The sequence below is a fragment of the Mesoplodon mirus genome (assembly GCF_964341445.2).
Source record: "Mesoplodon mirus genome assembly, chromosome: 15".
Lineage (NCBI taxonomy): Eukaryota > Metazoa > Chordata > Mammalia > Artiodactyla > Ziphiidae > Mesoplodon > Mesoplodon mirus.
The window spans coordinates 7121204-7140628 of NC_138991.1; the positions used below are offsets into that span (position 1 = coordinate 7121204).

Below are 19425 nucleotides of genomic sequence, written 5' to 3' on the forward strand. Positions count from 1 at the left end.
GAAAGATTCCACAATACGTGAAAGGAATGGAGATTTTCCTCAGAGTGGTTTTCATAAATGTATGAAGTAGAATAAAGAGTTCTAAATCAGCCTTTGGGAACTTACTGAAAGCGGCCATGTATAACTACGCATTGAACAAGCTGGCTTGGCAGAGTGCACAGAGCTTTTTATTCTCTCTCCCTCTGCCCCGTTAAACCCCTTCTCTGTGCAGCTCCTTTTTCTATGCTGGATGAAGTCTTTAGCAAGACACGTGCTTTTTCATGGTCTTTCATTCAGAAGAACGGTCATTTTGGTAATTAAGAAGATTCAGCCCAGCTATACAGAACCCCCGTTCTTTCAGCCGCTGTAAGGCTGGTCTGTCTCGCCTGACCTGCAGACCGGCTTCTCGCCTCTTCCCTTCTGCTGTCCCTTCTTCCTCACCAGCACCCATACACAACTGCTGTAGAGTTTGATACACGGGGGAGAGAGGCGCAGGAAGAAGAGAAAAGGTCTTACCTGGCTTTGGACCGTCTCAGCGGAGTACAGGAGCAATTTCTGGCTCTTTCTCTCACATGGGGTGCATTCTTGGGTTCCTAAGAGAGCTCTCACTGGGAGTCCCCAACTGTGTGCCCTTCCAAGGAGCAATGCCTTTTCTCTCAGCAGCTGGACTTCCAGGTGCCCATCTCTCTGTGGGTGTCACAAGATGTGGGGCTTCTCGGCTGGGTCTCTTTTACGACAACCCTAGGACAGCTCCCTTCGGACACGCCAGTGCTGGTCCATGAGAAGCACACATTCTTATTCTGCACACAGTAAAGGTACAGTCAGCTTGCAGTGCAGCTCCTCTCTCTTTGCTCTCCTAAGCTCCCCCTCCTCTGAACTTTCCTTCATTCAGCATCAGACACTGATTCCTATGTCCCCAAAGTCAAGGAGAACCTATGTCTAGCTCACAATATGGTTCTTTTAAAAATCTCTCACTCGGGACCAGGGGAAAGATGGCGGAAGAGTAAGACACGGAGATCACCTTCCTCCCCACAGATACACCAGAAATACATCTACACGTGCAACGACTCCTGCAGAATACCTACTGAACGCTGGCAGAAGACCTCAGACCTCCCAAAAGGCAAGAAACTCCCCACGTACCTGGGTAAGGCAAAATAAAAAAGAACAGAGACAAAAGAATAGGGACGGGACCTGCACCAGTGGGAGGGAGCCGAGGAGGAAAGGTTTCCACACACTAGGAAGCCCCTTTGCGGGAGGAGACTGTGGGTGGCGGAGGGGGAAAGCTTCGGAGCCGCGGAGGAGAGAGCAGCCACAGGGGTGCGGAGGGCAAAGCGGAGAGATTCCCGCACGGTGCCGACCTGCACTCACCAGCCCGAGAGGCTTGTCTGCTCACCTGCCGGGGCGGGCGAGGTTGGAGCTGAGGCTCGGGCTTCGGTCGGAGTGCAGGGAGAGAACTGCCGGCGTGAACACAGCCTGAAGGGGCTAATGCGCCACGGCTAGCCGGGAGGGAGTCCGGGAAAAGGTCTGGAGCTGCCGAAGAAGCAAGACTTTTTCTTCCCTCTTTGTTTCCTGGTGAGCGAGGAGAGGGGATTAAGAGCGCTGCTTTAAAGGAGCTTCAGAGACGGGCGCGAGCCGCAGCTATCAGTGCGGACCCCAGAGACGGGCATGAGACGCTAAGGCTGCTGCTGCCGCCACCAAGAAGCCTGTGTGAGAGCACAGGTCACTCTCCACACCTCCCTTCCGGGGAGCCTGTGCAGACCGCCACTGCCAGAGTCCCGGGATCCAGGAACAACTTCCCCGAGAGAACGCACGGCGTGCCTCGGGCTGGTGCAACGTCATGCCGGCGCCGCACGTTTGCCCCGCCTCCGCTCGGGCTGGTGCAACGTTACGCCAGCCGCCGCAGGCTTGCCCCGCCTCCGAGCCCCTCCCTCCACCCCGGCCTGCGTGAGCCAGAGCCTCCGAATCAGCTGCTCCTTTAACCCCATCCTGTCTGGGCGGTAATACACGCCCTCCGGCGACCTACACGCAGAGGCGGGGCCAAACCCAAAGCTGAGCCCCGGCAGCTGTGCGAACGAAGAAGAGAAACGGAAATCTCTCCCTGCAGCATCAGGAGCAGCGGATTAAAGCTCCACAATCAACTTGATATACCCTGCATCTGTGGAATACCTGAATAGACAACAAATCATCCCAAATTGAGGAGGTGGACTTTGAGAGCAAGATTTATGATTTTTTCCCCTTTTCCTCTTTTTGTGAGTGTGTATGTGTATGCTTCTGTGTGAGATTTTGTTTGTATAGCTTTGCTTCCACCATTAGTCCTAGGGTCCTATCCATCCTTTTTTTTCCTTAATAATTAATTTTTATTTTAAAAACTTTATTTTATCTTACGTTGTTTTATTTTACTTTATCTTTCTTGCTTTTTTTCCTTCCTTCCCTCCTTCCTTCCTTCCTCCCTCCTTTCTTTCTTTCTTTCTTTCTACTTCTAATTCTTTCTTTCTACTTTTCTCCCTTTTATTCTGAGCCGTGTGGATGAAAGGCTCTTGGTGCTACAGCCAGGAGTCAGTGCTGTGCCTCTGAGGTGGGAGAGCCAACCTCAGGACACTGGTCCACAAGAGACCTCCCAGCTCCACATAATATCAAACGGCAAAAATCTCCCAGAGATCTCCATCTCAACACCAGCACCCAGCTTCACTCAACGACCAGCAAGCTACAGTGCTGGACATCCTATGCCAAACAACTAGCAAGACAGGAACACAACCCCACCCATTAGCAGAGAGGCTGCCTAAAATCATAATAAGTCTACAGACACCCCAAAACACACCACCAGATGTGGACCTGCCCACCAGAAAGACAAGATCCAGCCTCATCCACCAGAACACAGGCACTAGTCCCCTCCACCAGGAAGCCTACACAACACACTGAACCAACCTTAGCCACTGGGGACAGACACCAAAAACAACGGGAACTACAAACCTGCATCCTGCAAAAAGGAGACCCCAAACACAGTAAGATAAGCAAAATGAGAAGACAGAAAACACATAGCAGTTGAAGGAGGAAGAAAAAACCCCACCAGACCTAACAAATGAAGACGAAATAGGCAGTCTACCTGAAAAAGAATTCAGAATAATGACAGTAAAGATGATCCAAAATCTTGGAAATATAATAGACAAAATGCAAGAAACATTTAACAAGGACCTAGAAGAACTGAAGATGAAACAAGCAACGATGAACAACACAATAAACGAAATTAAAAATACTATAGATGGGATCAATAGCAGAATAACTGAGGCAGAAGAACAGATAACTGACCTGGAAGAAAAAATAGTGGAAATAACTACTGCAGAGCAGAATAAAGAAAAAAGAATGAAAAGAACAGAGGACAGTCTCAGAGACCTCTGGGACAACATTAAATGCACCAACATTCGAATTATAGGGGTCCCAGAAGAAGAAGAGAAAAAGAAAGGGACTGAGAAAATATTTGAAGAGATTATAGTTGAAAACTTCCCTAATATGGGTAGGAAATAGTTAATCAAGTCCAGGAAGCACAGAGAGTCCCATACAGGATAAATCCAAGGAGAAAACACCAAGACACATATAAATCAAACTGTCAAAAATTAATACAAAGAAAACATATTAAAAGCAGCAAGGGAAAAACAACAAATAACAAACAAGGGAATCCCCATAAGGTTAACCACTGATCTTTCAGCAGAAACTGTGCAAGCCAGAAGGGACTGGCAGGACATATTTAAAGTGATGAAGGAGAAAAACCTGCAACCAAGATTACTCTACCCAGCAAGGATGTCATTCAGATTTGATGGAGAAATTAAAACCTTTACAGACAGGCAAAAGCTGAGAGAGTTCAGCACCACCAAACCAGCTTTACAACAAATGCTAAAGGAACTTCTCTAGGCAAGAAACACAACAGAAGGAAAATACCTACAATATCGAACCCAAAACAATTAAGAAAATGGGAATAAGAACATACATATCGATAATTACCTTAAATGTAAATGGACTAAATGCTCCCACCAAAAGACACACATTGGCTGAATGGATACAAAAACAAGACCCATATATATGCTGTCTACAAGAGACCCACTTCAGACGTAGAGATACATACAGACTGAAAGTAAGGGGATGGAAAAAGATATTCCAAGAAAATGGAAACCAAAAGAAAGCTGGAGTAGCAATTCTCATATCAGACAAAATAGACTTTAAAATAAAGACTATTAGAAGACACAAAGAAGGACACTACATAATGATCAAGGGATCGATCCAAGAAGAAGACATAACAATTGTAAATATTTATGCACCCAACATAGGAGCACCTCAATACATAAGGCAAATACTAACAGCCATAAAAGGGGAAATCGACAGTAACACATTCATAGTAGGGGACTTTAACACCCCACTTTCACCAATGGACAGATCATCCAAAATGAAAATAAATAAGGAAACACAAGCTTTAAATGATACATTAAACAAGATGGGCTTAATTGATATTTATAAGACATTCCATCCAAAAACAACAGAATACACATTTTTCTCAAGTGCTCATGGAACATTCTCCAGGATAGATCATATCTTGGCTCACAAATCAAGCCTTGGTAAATTTAAGAAAATTGAAATTGTATCAAGTATCTTTTCTGACCACAACGCTACGAGACTAGATATCAATTACAGGAAAAGATCTGTAAAAAATACAAACACATGGAGGCTAAACAATACACTACTTAATAACGAAGTGATCACTGAAGAAATCAAAGAGGAAATCAAAAAATACCTAGAAACAGATTATAATGGAGACAAAACCTATGGGATGCAGCAAAAGCAATTCTAAGAGGGAAGCTTATAGCAACACGATCCCACCTTAAGAAACAGGAAACAGGGGCTTCCCTGGTGGCGCAGTGGTTGAGAGTCCGCCTGCCGATGCAGGGGACATGGGTTCGTGCCCTTGTCCGGGAAGATCCCACATGCCACGGAGCGGCTGGGCCCATGAGCCATGGCCGCTGAGTCTGTGCGTCTGGACCTGTGCTCCGCGATGGGAGAAGCCACAATAGTGAGAGGCCCTCGTACCACAAAAAAAAAAAAAAAAAGAAACAGGAAACATCTCAAATAAACAACCTAACTTTGCACCTAAAGCAATTAGAGAAAGAAGAACAAAAAAACCCCAAAGTTAGCAGAAGGAAAGAAATCATAAAAATCAGATCAGAAATAAATGAAAAAGAAATGAAGGAAATGATAGCAAAGATCAATAAAACTAAAAGCTGGTTCTTTGAGAAGATAAACAAAATTGATAAACCATTAGCCAGACTCATCAAGAAAAAAAGGGAGAAGACTCAAATCAATAGAATTAGAAAGGAAAAAGGAGAAGTAACAACTGACACTGCAGAAATACAAAAGATCAAGAGAGATTACTACAAACAACTCTATGCCAATAAGATGGACAACGTGGAAGAAATGGACACATTCTTAGAAATGCACAACCTGCCAAGACTGAATCAGGAAGAAATAGAAAATATGAACAGACCAATCACAGGCACTGAAATTGAAACTGTGATTAAAAATCTTCCAACAAACAAAAGCCCAGGACCAGATGGCTTCACAGGTGAATTCTATCAAACATTTAGAGAAGAGCTAACATCTATCCTTCTCAAACTCTTCCAAAATATAGCAGAGGGAGGAACACTCCCAAACTCATTCTATGAGGCCACCATCACCTTGATACCAAAACCTGACAAGGATGTCACAAAGAAAGAAAACTACAGGCCAATATCACTGATGAATATAGATGCAAAAATCCTCAACAAAATACTAGCAAACAGAATCCAACAGCACATTGAAAGGATCATACACCATGATCAAGTGGGGTTTATTCCAGGAATGCAAGGATTCTTCAATATATGCATATCAATCAACATGATACACCATATTAACAAATTGAAGGAGAAAAACCATATGATCATCTCAATAGATGCAGAGAAAGTGTTCGACAAAATTCAACACCCATTTCTGATAAAAAGCCTGTAGAAAGTAGGCAAAGAGGGAACTTTCCTCAACATAATAAAGGCCATATATGACAAACCCACAGCCAACATCGTCCTCAATGGTGAAAAACTGAAACCATTTCCACTAAGACCAGGAACAAGACAAGGTTGCCCACTCTCACCACTCTTATTCAACATAGTTTTGGAAGTTTTAGCCACAGCAATTAGAGAAGCAAAGGAAATACAAGGAATCCAAATCGGAAAAGAAGTAAAGCTGTCACTGTTTGCAGATGACATGATACTATACATAGAGAATCCTAAAGATGCTACCAGAAAACTACTAGAGCTAATCAATGACTTTCATAAAGTAGCAGGATACAAAATTAATGCACAGAAATCTCTGGCATTCCTGTACACTAATGATGAAAACTCTGAAAGTGAAATCAAGAAAACACTCCCATTTACCATTGCAACAAAAAGAATAAAATATCTAGGAATAAACCTACCTAAGTAGACAAAAAACCTGTATGCAGAAAATTATAAGACACTGATGAAAGAAATTAAAGCTGATACAAATAGATGGAGAGATATACCATGTTCTTGGATTGGAAGAATCAACATTGTGAAAATGACTCTACTACCCAAAGCAATCTACAGATTCAATGCAATCCCTATCAAACTACCACTGGCATTTTTCACAGAACTAGAACAAAAAATTTCACAATTTGTATGGAAACACAAAAGACCCCGAATAGCCAAAGCAATCTTGAGAACGAAAAACGGAGCGGGAGGAATCAGGGTGCCTGACTTCAGACTATACTACAAATCTACAGTAATCAATACAGTATGGTACTGGCACAAAAACAGAAATACAGATCAATGGAACAGGATAGAAAGCCCAGAGATAAACCCACGCACATATGGTCACCTTATCTTTGATAAAGGAGGCAGGAATGTACAGTGGAAAAATGACAGCCTCTTCAATAAGTGGTGCTGGGAAAACTGGACAGGTACATGTAGAAGTATGAGATTGGATCACACCCTAACACCATACACAAAAATAAGCTCAAAATGGATTAAAGACCTAAATGTAAGGCCAGAAACTATCAAACTCTTACAGGGAAACATAGGCAGCACACTCTATGACATAAATCACAGCAAGATCCTTTTTGACCCACCTCCTAGAGAAATGGAAATAAAAACAAAAATAAACAAATGGGACCTAATGAAACCTCAAAGCTTTTGCACAGCAAAGGAAACCATAAACAAGACCAAAAGACAACCCTCAGAATGGGAGAAAATATTTGCAAATGAAGCAACTGACAAAGGATTAATCTCCAAAATTTATAAGCAGCTCAGGCAGCTCAATAACAAAAAAATAAACAACCCAACCCAAAAATGGGCAGAAGACCTAAACAGACATTTTTCCACAGAAGATATACAGACTGCCAACAAACGCATGAAAGAACGCTCAACATCATTAATCATTAGAGAAATGCAAATCAAAACTACAATGAGATATCACCTCATACTGGTCAGAATGGCCTTCATCAAAAAATCTAGAAACAATAAATGCTGGAGAGGTTGTGGAGAAAAGGGAACACTCTTGCACTGCTGGTGGGAATGTGAATTGGTACAGCCACTATGGAGAACAGTATGGAGGCTCCTTAAAAAACTACAAATAGAACTACCATATGACCCAGCAATCCCACTACTGGGCATATACCCTGAGAAAAACAGAATTCAAAAAGAGTCATGTGCGAAAATGTTCATTGCAGCTCTATTTACAATAGCCCGGAGATGGAAACAACCTAAGTGTCCATCATCGGATGAATGGATAAAGAAGATGTGGCATATATATACAATGGAATATTACTCAGCCATAAAAAGAAACGAAATTGAGCTATTTGTAATGAGTTGGATGGACCTAGAGTCTGTCATACAGAGTGAAGTAAGTCAGAAAGAGAAAGACAAATACCGTATGCTAACACATATATATGGAATTTAAGAAAAAAAAATGTCATGAAGAACCTAGGGGTAAGATAGGAATAAAGACACAGACCTACTAGAGCATGGACTTGAGGATATGGAGAGGGGGAAGGGTAAGCTGGGACAAATTGAGAGAGTGCAATGGACATATATACACTACCAAACGGAAAATAGATAGCTAGTGGGAGGCAGCCGCATAGCACAGGGAGATCAGCTCCGTGCTTTGTGACCACCTGCAGGGGTGAGATAGGGAGGGTGGGAGGGAGGGAGACGCAAGAGGGAAGAGATATGGGAACATATGTGTATGTATAACTGATTCACTTTGTTATAGAGCAGAAACTAACACACCATTGTAAAGCAATTATACTCTGATAAAGATGTAAAAAAAAAAATCTCTCACTTGGCTCGAGGTAAGACAGAAACAGCTTATTTATTTCTCCACTGTGAGACGCAATCATGGAATACACACCACAGCTATCGCTCTGCCCCAAATAGCACCAAGTACTGGCCCTTCAGTCCCTTTTGTGTAGCTGGCAGGTGGGTGACAGCCTACTGCTAGCAGGACCTCCAGGGTCGTAACCTCTTGGCAAAACCTGCAGAGCTGGTGGAACCCTGACTTAAGATAGGAGAGAGTCTGCCTCCACTTGTCCATTTCTGAGCTTTGGAAAACAGGAAGGTAACCGAAGGCAACGGAAAAAGTCACATTTAATATCACAAGTTTACACAGAAAAAGGGACACAAAATGACTGCTATAATCGTAACTAGCCGATATCTTTTCTCTATGCTCCAATGACGAGATCATACTCCAGTTTTCAACTTAAAATTAATTCCATGAAAATCTACTTTATGAGAAGTTTTGAAAGTTTTCTTGAATTACCATTAATAAATGAAAATGTGTGGAAACATGACTCTGAATAACTTAAACTTAGTATCTCACTGATTATAACCTCAGTTTAAATTGTCTACAACATGCAAGCTAATCATTTAAATCATCTATAATTTTTGTGCTAAAATATCCAAATGTTTAACAGGAAAGTAGGCTGGGGGTGGTATTCTTTTGCTTTGTTTTTTTTTTAATTAAATAAATAATTGCCCAAATTACCTTCTTTAAGATTTGGAGAGCTTGGGCTAATTCAATTTTCACTGCCTGTTTAAAATGGGATATGTGCAAAGAATATGGAACTAGGCTGGACATTTGCTAAGCTGCCACTTCTCTCTATTACCTTATGATTATGTCCTTGCTATTTTTTAAATGACAATATATGGGCTTAACACAACATAAAAATGAGTATAAATCTAAAAAGGCACTCCTCTCCCCATCACTGTCAGGTCTCGATAGCACGTCTCAAAGGGAACTACTGTGAACAGCTTAGTTCTTTAATCTACGGTCCTCTTTAATCTACACACACACACACACACACACACACAATCCAGTGGCACACAATCATACACAGTGCTTGCCTTCTTGTTTTTTTTAAAAAAAGGGACTCCTCTGAATATAATTCTGCAATTGACTTTCTGGGTTTGTGCTGTCTTGTCACGTCCTTTCCCTTCCATGATGGCTCTCCTTTAGCAGAGGCATACATGATCCACATTCCTTTTTAATGCGGTTAATATGGCTAATATTTATTAGGTGAATTTGTTTAATCATCTATTCTTCCTGGTCTTTTAGGCATTTTTAGTTTTGTTTTTTTTTAAGGCTGCCATAAATGTCAATAATAAGACATAAAAATGGGTATGTGACATTTTCTTGTTCAGAGTTCCCATCACTCTTGCTTATAGTTTGGTACTTTTAAAAAATATAAAATGTAGACATTAAGAAGAGCGACTAATTCAAGGGTGAAGAAAGGGGGTTGTATAGGAGGGGGTTTTTATGATATCTTGGGCAGTGATCAGGCAAGTGAAGTAGAATGAAATTTAACTGCAACTCTCTCCCAGTGGGGGTAACAGTTTTCCCTTTGCTCAGATTTATCCGTAGACATTGCGTTGTAAGTAACAGATGGTCTATGATGCTTTGGATTTATTTTATGATTTTCAAAGGTTAGAAAGTATCAGACATCCCAGCCTGCTTCTCTGCTGGACATGAAAGATGCTACAATCTTTCCGTGGTCCCAAGTGAGGGCCACCTGACCTTGGGTCCCTCTGAAAGTCCTAGAGGGATCTCTCTGTCCTTGGGAGAGGGCCAGTTTGCCTTTCTGTCTATGTTCATTTGGGAAAATATGCTCTTTTTATTAATCCAGACACGGTACTCAAGCAAATGGAATGAGCAAAAAGGGACCACCAGGTCCATTACAGTCAGAATCTTCTGTGTATGTAGATAAGATAAATGGATTACACTATCTCCATGTGTACATTCAATGTTCATTTTTCATATAAATAGTCCTATTTAATAAGTAATGGCACTGTAGTCCATTAAGTTTCATGACTAATACATCCCTCCTCCCTCTGAATCTTGTTTAAAGAAAAACATTTTGTTGGGTAATGTGCAAGCTGTACCTTGGGGTAGCAATTTATAGTCCTCTCTTATCAGAAATTGCTTCCAAATACCTCATATCCATGTTTCAAATTCTGCAGGCAACAATTTCCCTAAATCTTACTGGTGGCGCTCCTTGGCAGATTACTACAATTGACAATGGGGGGAGGACCAGGTAAAAAGTGCATATGGATAAAATAGAGGAAAACCAAACAGAAACAAAATGACTATCCATTTGGACAAGGTTTCTTATTACATAGAATTTTACATAAAATTTAACAAATTAACTAGCATATGTAGAGCCAGATTTTGGTTATTAATATAATTCCTAGAATATTGGCTAGAACTATCATTTTTAAATAAATTTTTTACACAGATGTTATATAAGTTTCTTTGGATTTTCTATTCCTTCTGTCTTTATTCCTGGAAACCCTTTTTATGTGGCTGTGTCTAGCTCATCAATTAGCTATTAGTCAGAGTCACTTCCTTATGTTAGAAAAGACAGTTCTGAGCCAACTGGCAAATTTAAAATATTCACTGTATTTTACATTCTAGTTTTGCATCAGTATTAAATGTCCTAAATATGATACTGTTCCATGGTGATTGCTAGAATGGCATTGTTCTTAGGAGATACATACTGAAGTATTTAGGAATGAATAACATGAGTGAAGGCTCAAGATACCCAAAGTTCTTAATTGGGTTAGAACAATATAGAGATAAGTATGCGGCAAACATGGCAAAGTGTTAGCAATTGGCTAAGCAAAGTGAAGGAAATACACAGTTAATTGTACTATTTTTGCAACATTTTGTAGATTTGATGTGTTTTCAAAATGCACAGTTAAAAAAACCAAAATTGGTCGAGCACTTCAAGATGGCGGAAGAGTAAGACGCGGAGATCACCTTCCTCCCCACGGATACACCAGAAATACAGCTACACGTGGAACAACTCCTACAGAACACCTACTAAACGCTGGCAGAAGACCCCAGACCTCACAAAAGGCAAGAAACTCCCCACATACCTGGGTAGGGCAAAGCGGAGAGATCCCTACACAGAGGATCGGTGCCGAGCGGCACTCACCAGCCCGAGAGGCTTGTCTGCTCGCCCGCCGGGGCAGTCGGCACTGGGAGCTGAGGCTCGGGCTTTGGTCAGAGCGCAGGGAGAGGACTGGGGCTGGCGGCGAGAACTCAGCCTGAAGGGGGCTAATGTGCCACAGCTAGCCGGGAGGGAGTCCGGGAAAACTCTGGAGCTGCCGAAGAGGCAAGAGACTTTTTCTTCCCTCTTGGTTTCCTGGTGCGCGAGGAGAGGGGATTAAGAGCGCTGCTTAAAGGGGCTCCACAGACGGGCGCGAGTCGCGACTGAAAGCGCGGAGCCCAGTGACAGGCGTGGGACGCTGGGGCTGCTGCTGCCGCCGCCAAGAAGCCTGTGTGCGAGCGCAGGTCACTGCCCACACCGCCCTTCCGGGAGCCTGTGCAGCCCGCCACTGCCGGGGTCCCGGGATCCAGGGGCGGCTTCCCTGGGAGAACGCACGGCGCGCCTCGGGCTGGTGCAACGTCACGCCGACCTCTGCCGCTGCAGGCCCACCCCGCACTCCGTGCCCCTCCCTCCCTCCCGGCCTGAGTGAGCCAGAGTCCCCGAAGAGGCTGCTCCTTTAACCCTGTCCTGTCTGAGCGAAGAACAGACGCCCTCCGGCGACCTACACGCAGAGGCGGGGCCAAATCCAAAGCTGAGACCCGGGAGCTGTGAGAACAAAGAAGAGAAAGGGAAACCTCTCCCAGCAGCCTCAGAAGCAGCGGATTAAAGCTCCACAATCAACTTGATGTACCCTGCATCTGTGGAATACATGAATAGACAACACATCATCCCAAATTGAGGAGCCCGGAGTCAGTGCTGTGCCTCTGAGGTGGGAGAGCCAACTTCAGGACACTGGTCCACAAGAGACCTCCCAGCTCCACATAATATCAAACGGCGAAAATCTTCCAGAGATCTCCATCTCAACACCAGCACCCAGCTTCACTCAACGACCAGCAAGCTACAGTGCTGGACACCCTAAGCCAAACAACTAGCAAGACAGGAACACAACGCCACCCATTAGCAGAGAGGTGGCCTAAAATCATAAAAAGTCCACAGACACCCCAAAACACACCACCAGACGTGGACCTGCCCACCAGAAAGACAAGATCCAGCCTCATCCACCAGAACACAGGCACTAGTCCCCTCTACCAGGAAGCCTACACATCCCACTAAACCAACCTTAGCCACTGGGGACAGACACCAAAAACAACAGGAACTACGAACCTGCAGCCTGCAAAAAGGAGACCCCAAACACAGTAACATAAGCAAAATGAGAAGACAGAAAAACACACAGCAGGAGAAGGAGCAAGATAAAAACCCACCAGACCTAACAAATGAAGAGGTAATAGGCACTCTACCTGAAAAAGAATTCAGAATAATGATGGTAAAGATGATCCAAGATTCTATTTCCCAGATCCATAATCTTGGAAATAGAATAGACAAAATGCAAGAAACAGTTAACAAGGACCTAGAAGAACTAAAGATGAATCAAGCATCGATTAAAAACACAATACATGAAATAAAAAATACTCTAGACGGGATCAATAGCAGAATAACTGAGGCAGAAGAACGGATAAGTGAGGTGGAAGATAAAATAGTGGAAATAACTGCTGCAGAGCAAAATAAAGAAAAAAGAATGAAAAGAACAGAGGACAGTCTCAGAGACCTCTGGGACAACATTAAACGCACCAACATTCGAATTATAGGGGTTCCAGAAGAAGAAGAGAAAAAGAAAGGGACTGAGAAAATATTTGAAGAGATTATAGTTGAAAACTTCCCTAATATGGGAAAGGAAATAGTTAATCAAGTCCAGGAGGCACAGAGAGTCCCATACAGAATAAATCCAAGGAGAAATACGCCAAGACACATATTAATCAAACTGTCAAAAATTAAACACAAAGAAATCATATTAAAAGCAGCAAGGCAAAAACAACAAATAACACACAAGGGAATCCCCATCAGGATAACAGCTGATCTCTCAGCAGAAACTCTACAAGCCAGAAGGGAGTGGCAGGACATAATTAAAGTGATGAAGGAGAAAAACCTGCAACCAAGATTACTCTACCCAGCAAGGATCTCATTCAGATTTGATGGAGAAATTAAAACGTTTACAGACAAGCAAAAGCTGAGAGAGTTCAGCACCACCAAACCAGCTTTACAACAAATGCTAAAGGAACTTCTCTAGGCAAGAAACACAACAGAAGGAAAAGACCTACAATAACGAACCCAAAACAATTAAGAAAATGGGAATAGGAACATACATATCGATAATTACCTTAAATGTAAATGGACTAAATGCTCCCACCAAAAGACACAGAGTGGCTGAATGGATACAAAAACAAGACCCATATATATGCTGTCTACAAGAGACCCACTTCAGAGCTAGAGACACATACAGACTGAAAGTAAGGGGATGGAAAAAGATATTCCATGCAAATGGAAACCAAAAGAAAGCTGGAGTAGCAATTCTCATATCAGACAAAATAGACTTTAAAATAAAGACTACTAGAAGAGATAAAGAAGGACACTACATAATGATCAAGGGATCGATCCAAGAAGAAGATATAACAATTGTAAATATTTATGCACCCAACATAGGAGCACCTCAATACATAAGGAAAATACTAACAGCCATAAAAGGAGAAATCGACAGTAACACACTCATAGTAGGGGACTTTAACACCCCACTTTCACCAATGGACAGATCATCCAAAATGAAAATAAATAAGGAAACACAAGCTTTAAATGATACATTAAACAAGATGGACTTAATTGATATTTATAGGACATTCCATCCAAAAACAACAGAATACACATTTTTCTCAAGTACTCATGGAACATTCTCCAGGATAGATCATATCTTGGGTCACAAATCAAGCCTTGGTAAATTTAAGAAAATTGAAATTGTATCAAGTATCTTTTCCGACCACAATGCTATGAGACTAGATATCAATTACAGGAAAAAAGCTGTAAAAAATACAAACACATGGAGGCTAAACAATACACTACTTAATAACGAAGTGATCACTGAAGAAATCAAAGAGGAAATTAAAAAATACCTAGAAACGAATGACAATGGAGACACGACGACCCAAAACCTATGGGATGCAGCAAAAGCAGTTCTAAGAGGGAAGTTTATAGCAATACAATCCCACCTTAAGAAACAGGAAACATCTCGAATAAACAACCTAACCTTGCACCTAAAGCAATTAGAGAAAGAAGAACAAAAACATCCCAAAGTTAGCAGAAGGAAAGAAATCATAAAAATCAGATCAGAAATAAATGAAAAAGAAATGAAGGAAACGATAGCAAAGATCAATAAAACTAAAAGCTGGTTCTTTGAGAAGATAAACAAAATTGATAAACCATTAGCCAGACTCATCAAGAAAAAAAGAGAGAAGACTCAAATCAATAGAATTAGAAATGAAAAAGGAGAAGTAACAACTGACACTGCAGAAATACAAAAGATCATAAGAGATTACTATAAGCAACTCTATGCCAATAAAATGGACAACCTGGAAGAAATGGACAAATTCTTAGAAATGCACAACCTGCCAAGACTGAATCAGGAAGAAATAGAAAATATGAACAGACCAATCACAAGCACTGAAATTGAAACTGTGATAAAAAATCTTCCAACAAACAAAAGCCCAGGACCAGATGGCTTCACAGGCGAATTCTATCAAGCATTTAGAGAAGAGCTAACACCCATCCTTCTGAAACTCTTCCAAAATATAGCAGAGGGAGGAACACTCCCAAATTCATTCTACGAGGCCACCATCACCTTGATACCAAAACCAGACAAGGATGTCACAAAGAAAGAAAACTACAGGCCAATATCACTGATGAACATAGATGCAAAAATCCTCAACAAAATACTAGCAAACAGAATCCAACAGCACATTAAAAGGATCATACACCATGATCAAGTGGGGTTTATTCCAGGAATGCAAGGATTCTTCAATATACGCAAATCAATCAACGTGATACACCATATTAATAAATTGAAGGAGAAAAACCATATGATCATCTCAATAGATGCAGAGAAAGCTTTCGACAAAATTCAACACCCATTTATGATAAAAACCCTGCAGAAAGTAGGCATAGAGGGAACTTTCCTCAACATAATAAAGGCCATATATGACAAACCCACAGCCAGCATCGTCCTCAATGGTGAAAAACTGAAACCATTTCCACTAAGATCAGGAACAAGACAAGGTTGCCCACTCTCACCACTCTTATTCAACCTAGTTTTGGAAGTTTTAGCCACAGCAATCAGAGAAGAAAAGGAAATAAAAGGAATCCAAATTGGAAAAGAAGAAGTAAAGCTGTCACTATTTGCAGATGACATGATACTATACATAGAGAATCCTAAAGATGCTACCAGAAAACTACTAGAGTTAATCAATGAATTTGGTAAAGTTGCAGGATACAAAATTAATGCACAGAAATCTCTGGCATTCCTATATACTGATGATGAAAAATCTGAAAGTGAAATCAAGGAAACACTCCCATTTACCATTGCAACAAAAAGAAGAAAATATCTAGGAATAAACCTACCTAAGGAGACAAAAGACCTGTATGCAGAAAATTATAAGACACTGATGAAAGAAATTAAAGATGATACAAATAGATGGAGAGATGTACCATGTTCTTGGATTGGAAGAATCAACATTGTGAAAATGACTCTACTACCCAAAGCAATCTACAGGTTCAATGCAATCCCTATCAAACTACCACTGGCATTTTTCACAGAACTGGAACAAAAACTTTCACAATTTGTATGGAAACACAAAAGACCCCGAATAGCCAAAGCAATCTTGAGAACGAAAAATGGAGCTGGAGGAATCAGGCTCCCTGACTTCAGAGTATACTACAAAGCTACAGTAATCAAGACAGTATGGTACTGGCACAAAAACAGAAAGATAGATCAATGGAACAGGATAGAAAGCCCAGAGTTAAACCCACGGACATATGGTCACCTTATCTTTGATAAAGGAGGCAGGAATGTACAGTGGAGAAAGGACAGTCTCTTCAATAAGTGGTGCTGGGAAAACTGGATAGGGACATGTAAAAGTATGAGATTAGATCACTCCCTAACACCATACACAAAAATAAGCTCAAAATGGATTAAAGACCTAAATGTAAGGCCAGACACTATCAAACTCTTAGAGGAAAACATAGGCAGAACACTCTATGACATAAATCACAGCAAGATCCTTTTTGACCCACCTCCTAGAGAAATGGAAATAAAGACAAAAATAAACACATGGGACCTAATGAAACTTCAAAGCTTTTGCACAGCAAAGGAAACCATAAACAAGACCAAAAGACAACCCTCAGAATGGGAGAAAATATTTGCAAATGAAGCAACTGACAAAGGATTAATCTCCAAAATTTATAAGCAGCTCATGCAGCTCAATAACAAAAAAACAAACAACCCAATCCAAAAATGGGCAGAAGACCTAAATAGACATTTCTCCACAGAAGATATACAGACTGCCAACAAACACATGAAAGGATGCTCAACATCTTTACTCATTAGAGAAATGCAAATCAAAACTACCATGAGATATCATCTCACACCAGTCAGAATGGCCATCATCAAAAAATCTAGAAACAATAAATGCTGGAGAGGGTGTGGAAAAAAGGGAACACTCTTGCACTGCTGGTGGGAATGTGAATTGGTACAGCCGCTATGGAGAACGGTATGGAGGTTCCTTAAAAAACTACAAATAGAACTACCATATGACCCAGCAATCCCACTACTGGGCATATACCCTGAGGAAACCATAATTCAAAAAGAGACATGTACCAAAATGTTCATAGCAGCCCTATTTACAATAGCCCGGAGATGGAAACAACCTAAGTGTCCATCATCGGATGAATGGATAAAGAAGATGTGGCACATATATACAATGGAATATTACTCAGCCATAAAAAGAAATGAAATTGAGCTATTTGTAATGAGGTGGATAGACCTAGAGTCTGTCATACAGAGTGAAGTAAGTCAGAAAGAGAAAGACAAATACTGTATGCTAACACATATATATGGAATTTAAGAAAAAAAAATGTCATGAAGAACATAGGGGTAAGACAGGAATAAAGACACAGACCTACTAGAGAATGGACTTGAGGATATGGGGAGGGGGAAGGGTAAGCTGTGACAAAGTGAAAGAGCGGCATGGACATATATACACTACCAAACGTGAGGTAGATAGCTAGTGGGAAGCAGCCGCATAGCACAGGGAGATCAGCTCGATACTTTGTGACTGCCTGGAGGGGTGGGATAGGGAGGGTGGGAGGGAGACGCAAAAGGGAGGGGATATGGAAACATATGTATATGTATAACTGATTAAATTTGTTATAAAGCAAAAAAAAAAAAAAAAAAAAAAAAAAAACCAAAATTACCTGCTAGAGAGGCTGTCCCACTGTGACTGAAGTTGCCCCTGGCCCAGGCCACCTATGCCATTATTAACTTCACAGAACCTTTATGTAACATCGTTAGTATGTTTATTTATAACTTATCTGCCATCCTTCTGGATAGAATACACGCAGGGTCTTTATTTTAATCACCTCTGTATCCTGAACATCTAGAATGCTAAAAGATGCTCAGTGAGTATTTTTCTGATAATACTTTTTGAACATCTTAATCCATGGCAAATTCATATCAATCACCCGATATGTTTTTCCTGAGATTACTGTTCTTACAATAGTTGCCAGATTCTCGGGAAATGCAAATCTTCTGATGTGAACAAAAAGTCTAATGACCGTACATTCACACATAGCTAAACCAACAAACATGGCAGAACATGGGGCCTTGTAGAACCCAACTTATTTTTCATTTCCTCCACTGTTTTGGATTATTTAGTCTATTCATCCCATTCACTGGCATCCACTGGCAAAAATCAATCATGATTGAATAAATTTCCTTTAACATGGATGCATAAATAGCCAACATTTAGTATTGCTGGCAGAACCATTAGGAGACTAAGGCAGTGTCAGTAAATATCTACATGCTTTACTAAAAGTTTCAGGAAAATGACATGTAGTCATAAACATCTGTGCCCAGAACAGGCGTCTGTACAAAACACACCCTCTTTGTTCTGTCCATATTTAGAAAAGCCAACCAGCATGTGGTTTGTCTATTCCTTTTACAGGAATTTCTGGCCAATGTCCAACTTGTTTCTTCCTGATCGTAACTGATTTTCCAGCATGAATTATGCAATTGAATCCAATTTGTGTTGGATTTTAATATTTTGGGTATTTCTGGTGTTCTAAACTTGCACCTTTCCTTTAGACAAGGAATATGTATTTTTCACCAAGATAATAGCTGCAAATGACATGGCTGATGTTAATTATCAAGTCAAGTTCATCTAACACATGGGGTGCATGTTTTTATGCTTTGAGGTGTTTTGACTTTTGTTGGGCAAAACAGGCATCTGGCGTATCAAAAAAAAAAAACCCAATTCTAATAAACTAAAAGGATCCCTCAACTTAAAAATAATGAGCTTCATGTGTGTAGCTCATTTTTTAGTTAATTGCCCTTAATTTATTCAGCTGAAATACCTTACAGTTTTCCATGGTTAAAGGGCAGCATGTTTGACTTACTGAATTAGTTTGATATTGATACAAATGAGCTATAAAGTATCTCCATGATTGCTTCCTGAATAATATAAATGTATTTTCTTTTGTTACTGGTTCAATAAAGAATGAAATATACCTGATCTTTGGGTTTTGAAGCAAATCTTCTGCAGTTTGAAAATGAAGGGAAGATGGAATTAATCAGCAAGGAATGTATTTCCACAAAGAAATGAAAATTTCCATTGGTGATGAAGCTTACTTACTGTGATGCAAAATGAATAATGGTACAGGTTTCCATTTCCATCTTAAATCTGAAAGAAATAAATCTCCCATCAAAAAAGAAA

General features: G+C 40.9%; 1 protein-coding gene across 1 annotated transcript in view; it reads right to left on the reverse strand.

The window, feature by feature from the left end:
• Nucleotides 1–601: 601 nt before the first annotated feature.
• The window catches only part of LOC309817092 (uncharacterized protein), a 121134-nt gene continuing 102310 nt past the window's right edge, over nucleotides 602–19425 (reverse strand). Inside the window, exons 4-5 of the mRNA XM_082645035.1 lie at nucleotides 1373–1548; nucleotides 602–779 (exon numbers count right to left, since the gene is read on the reverse strand). Coding sequence (XP_082501161.1) covers nucleotides 636–779; nucleotides 1373–1548 — 320 coding nt within the window. The 3' untranslated portion in view covers nucleotides 602–635. The remainder of the gene's footprint in view (nucleotides 780–1372; nucleotides 1549–19425) is intronic.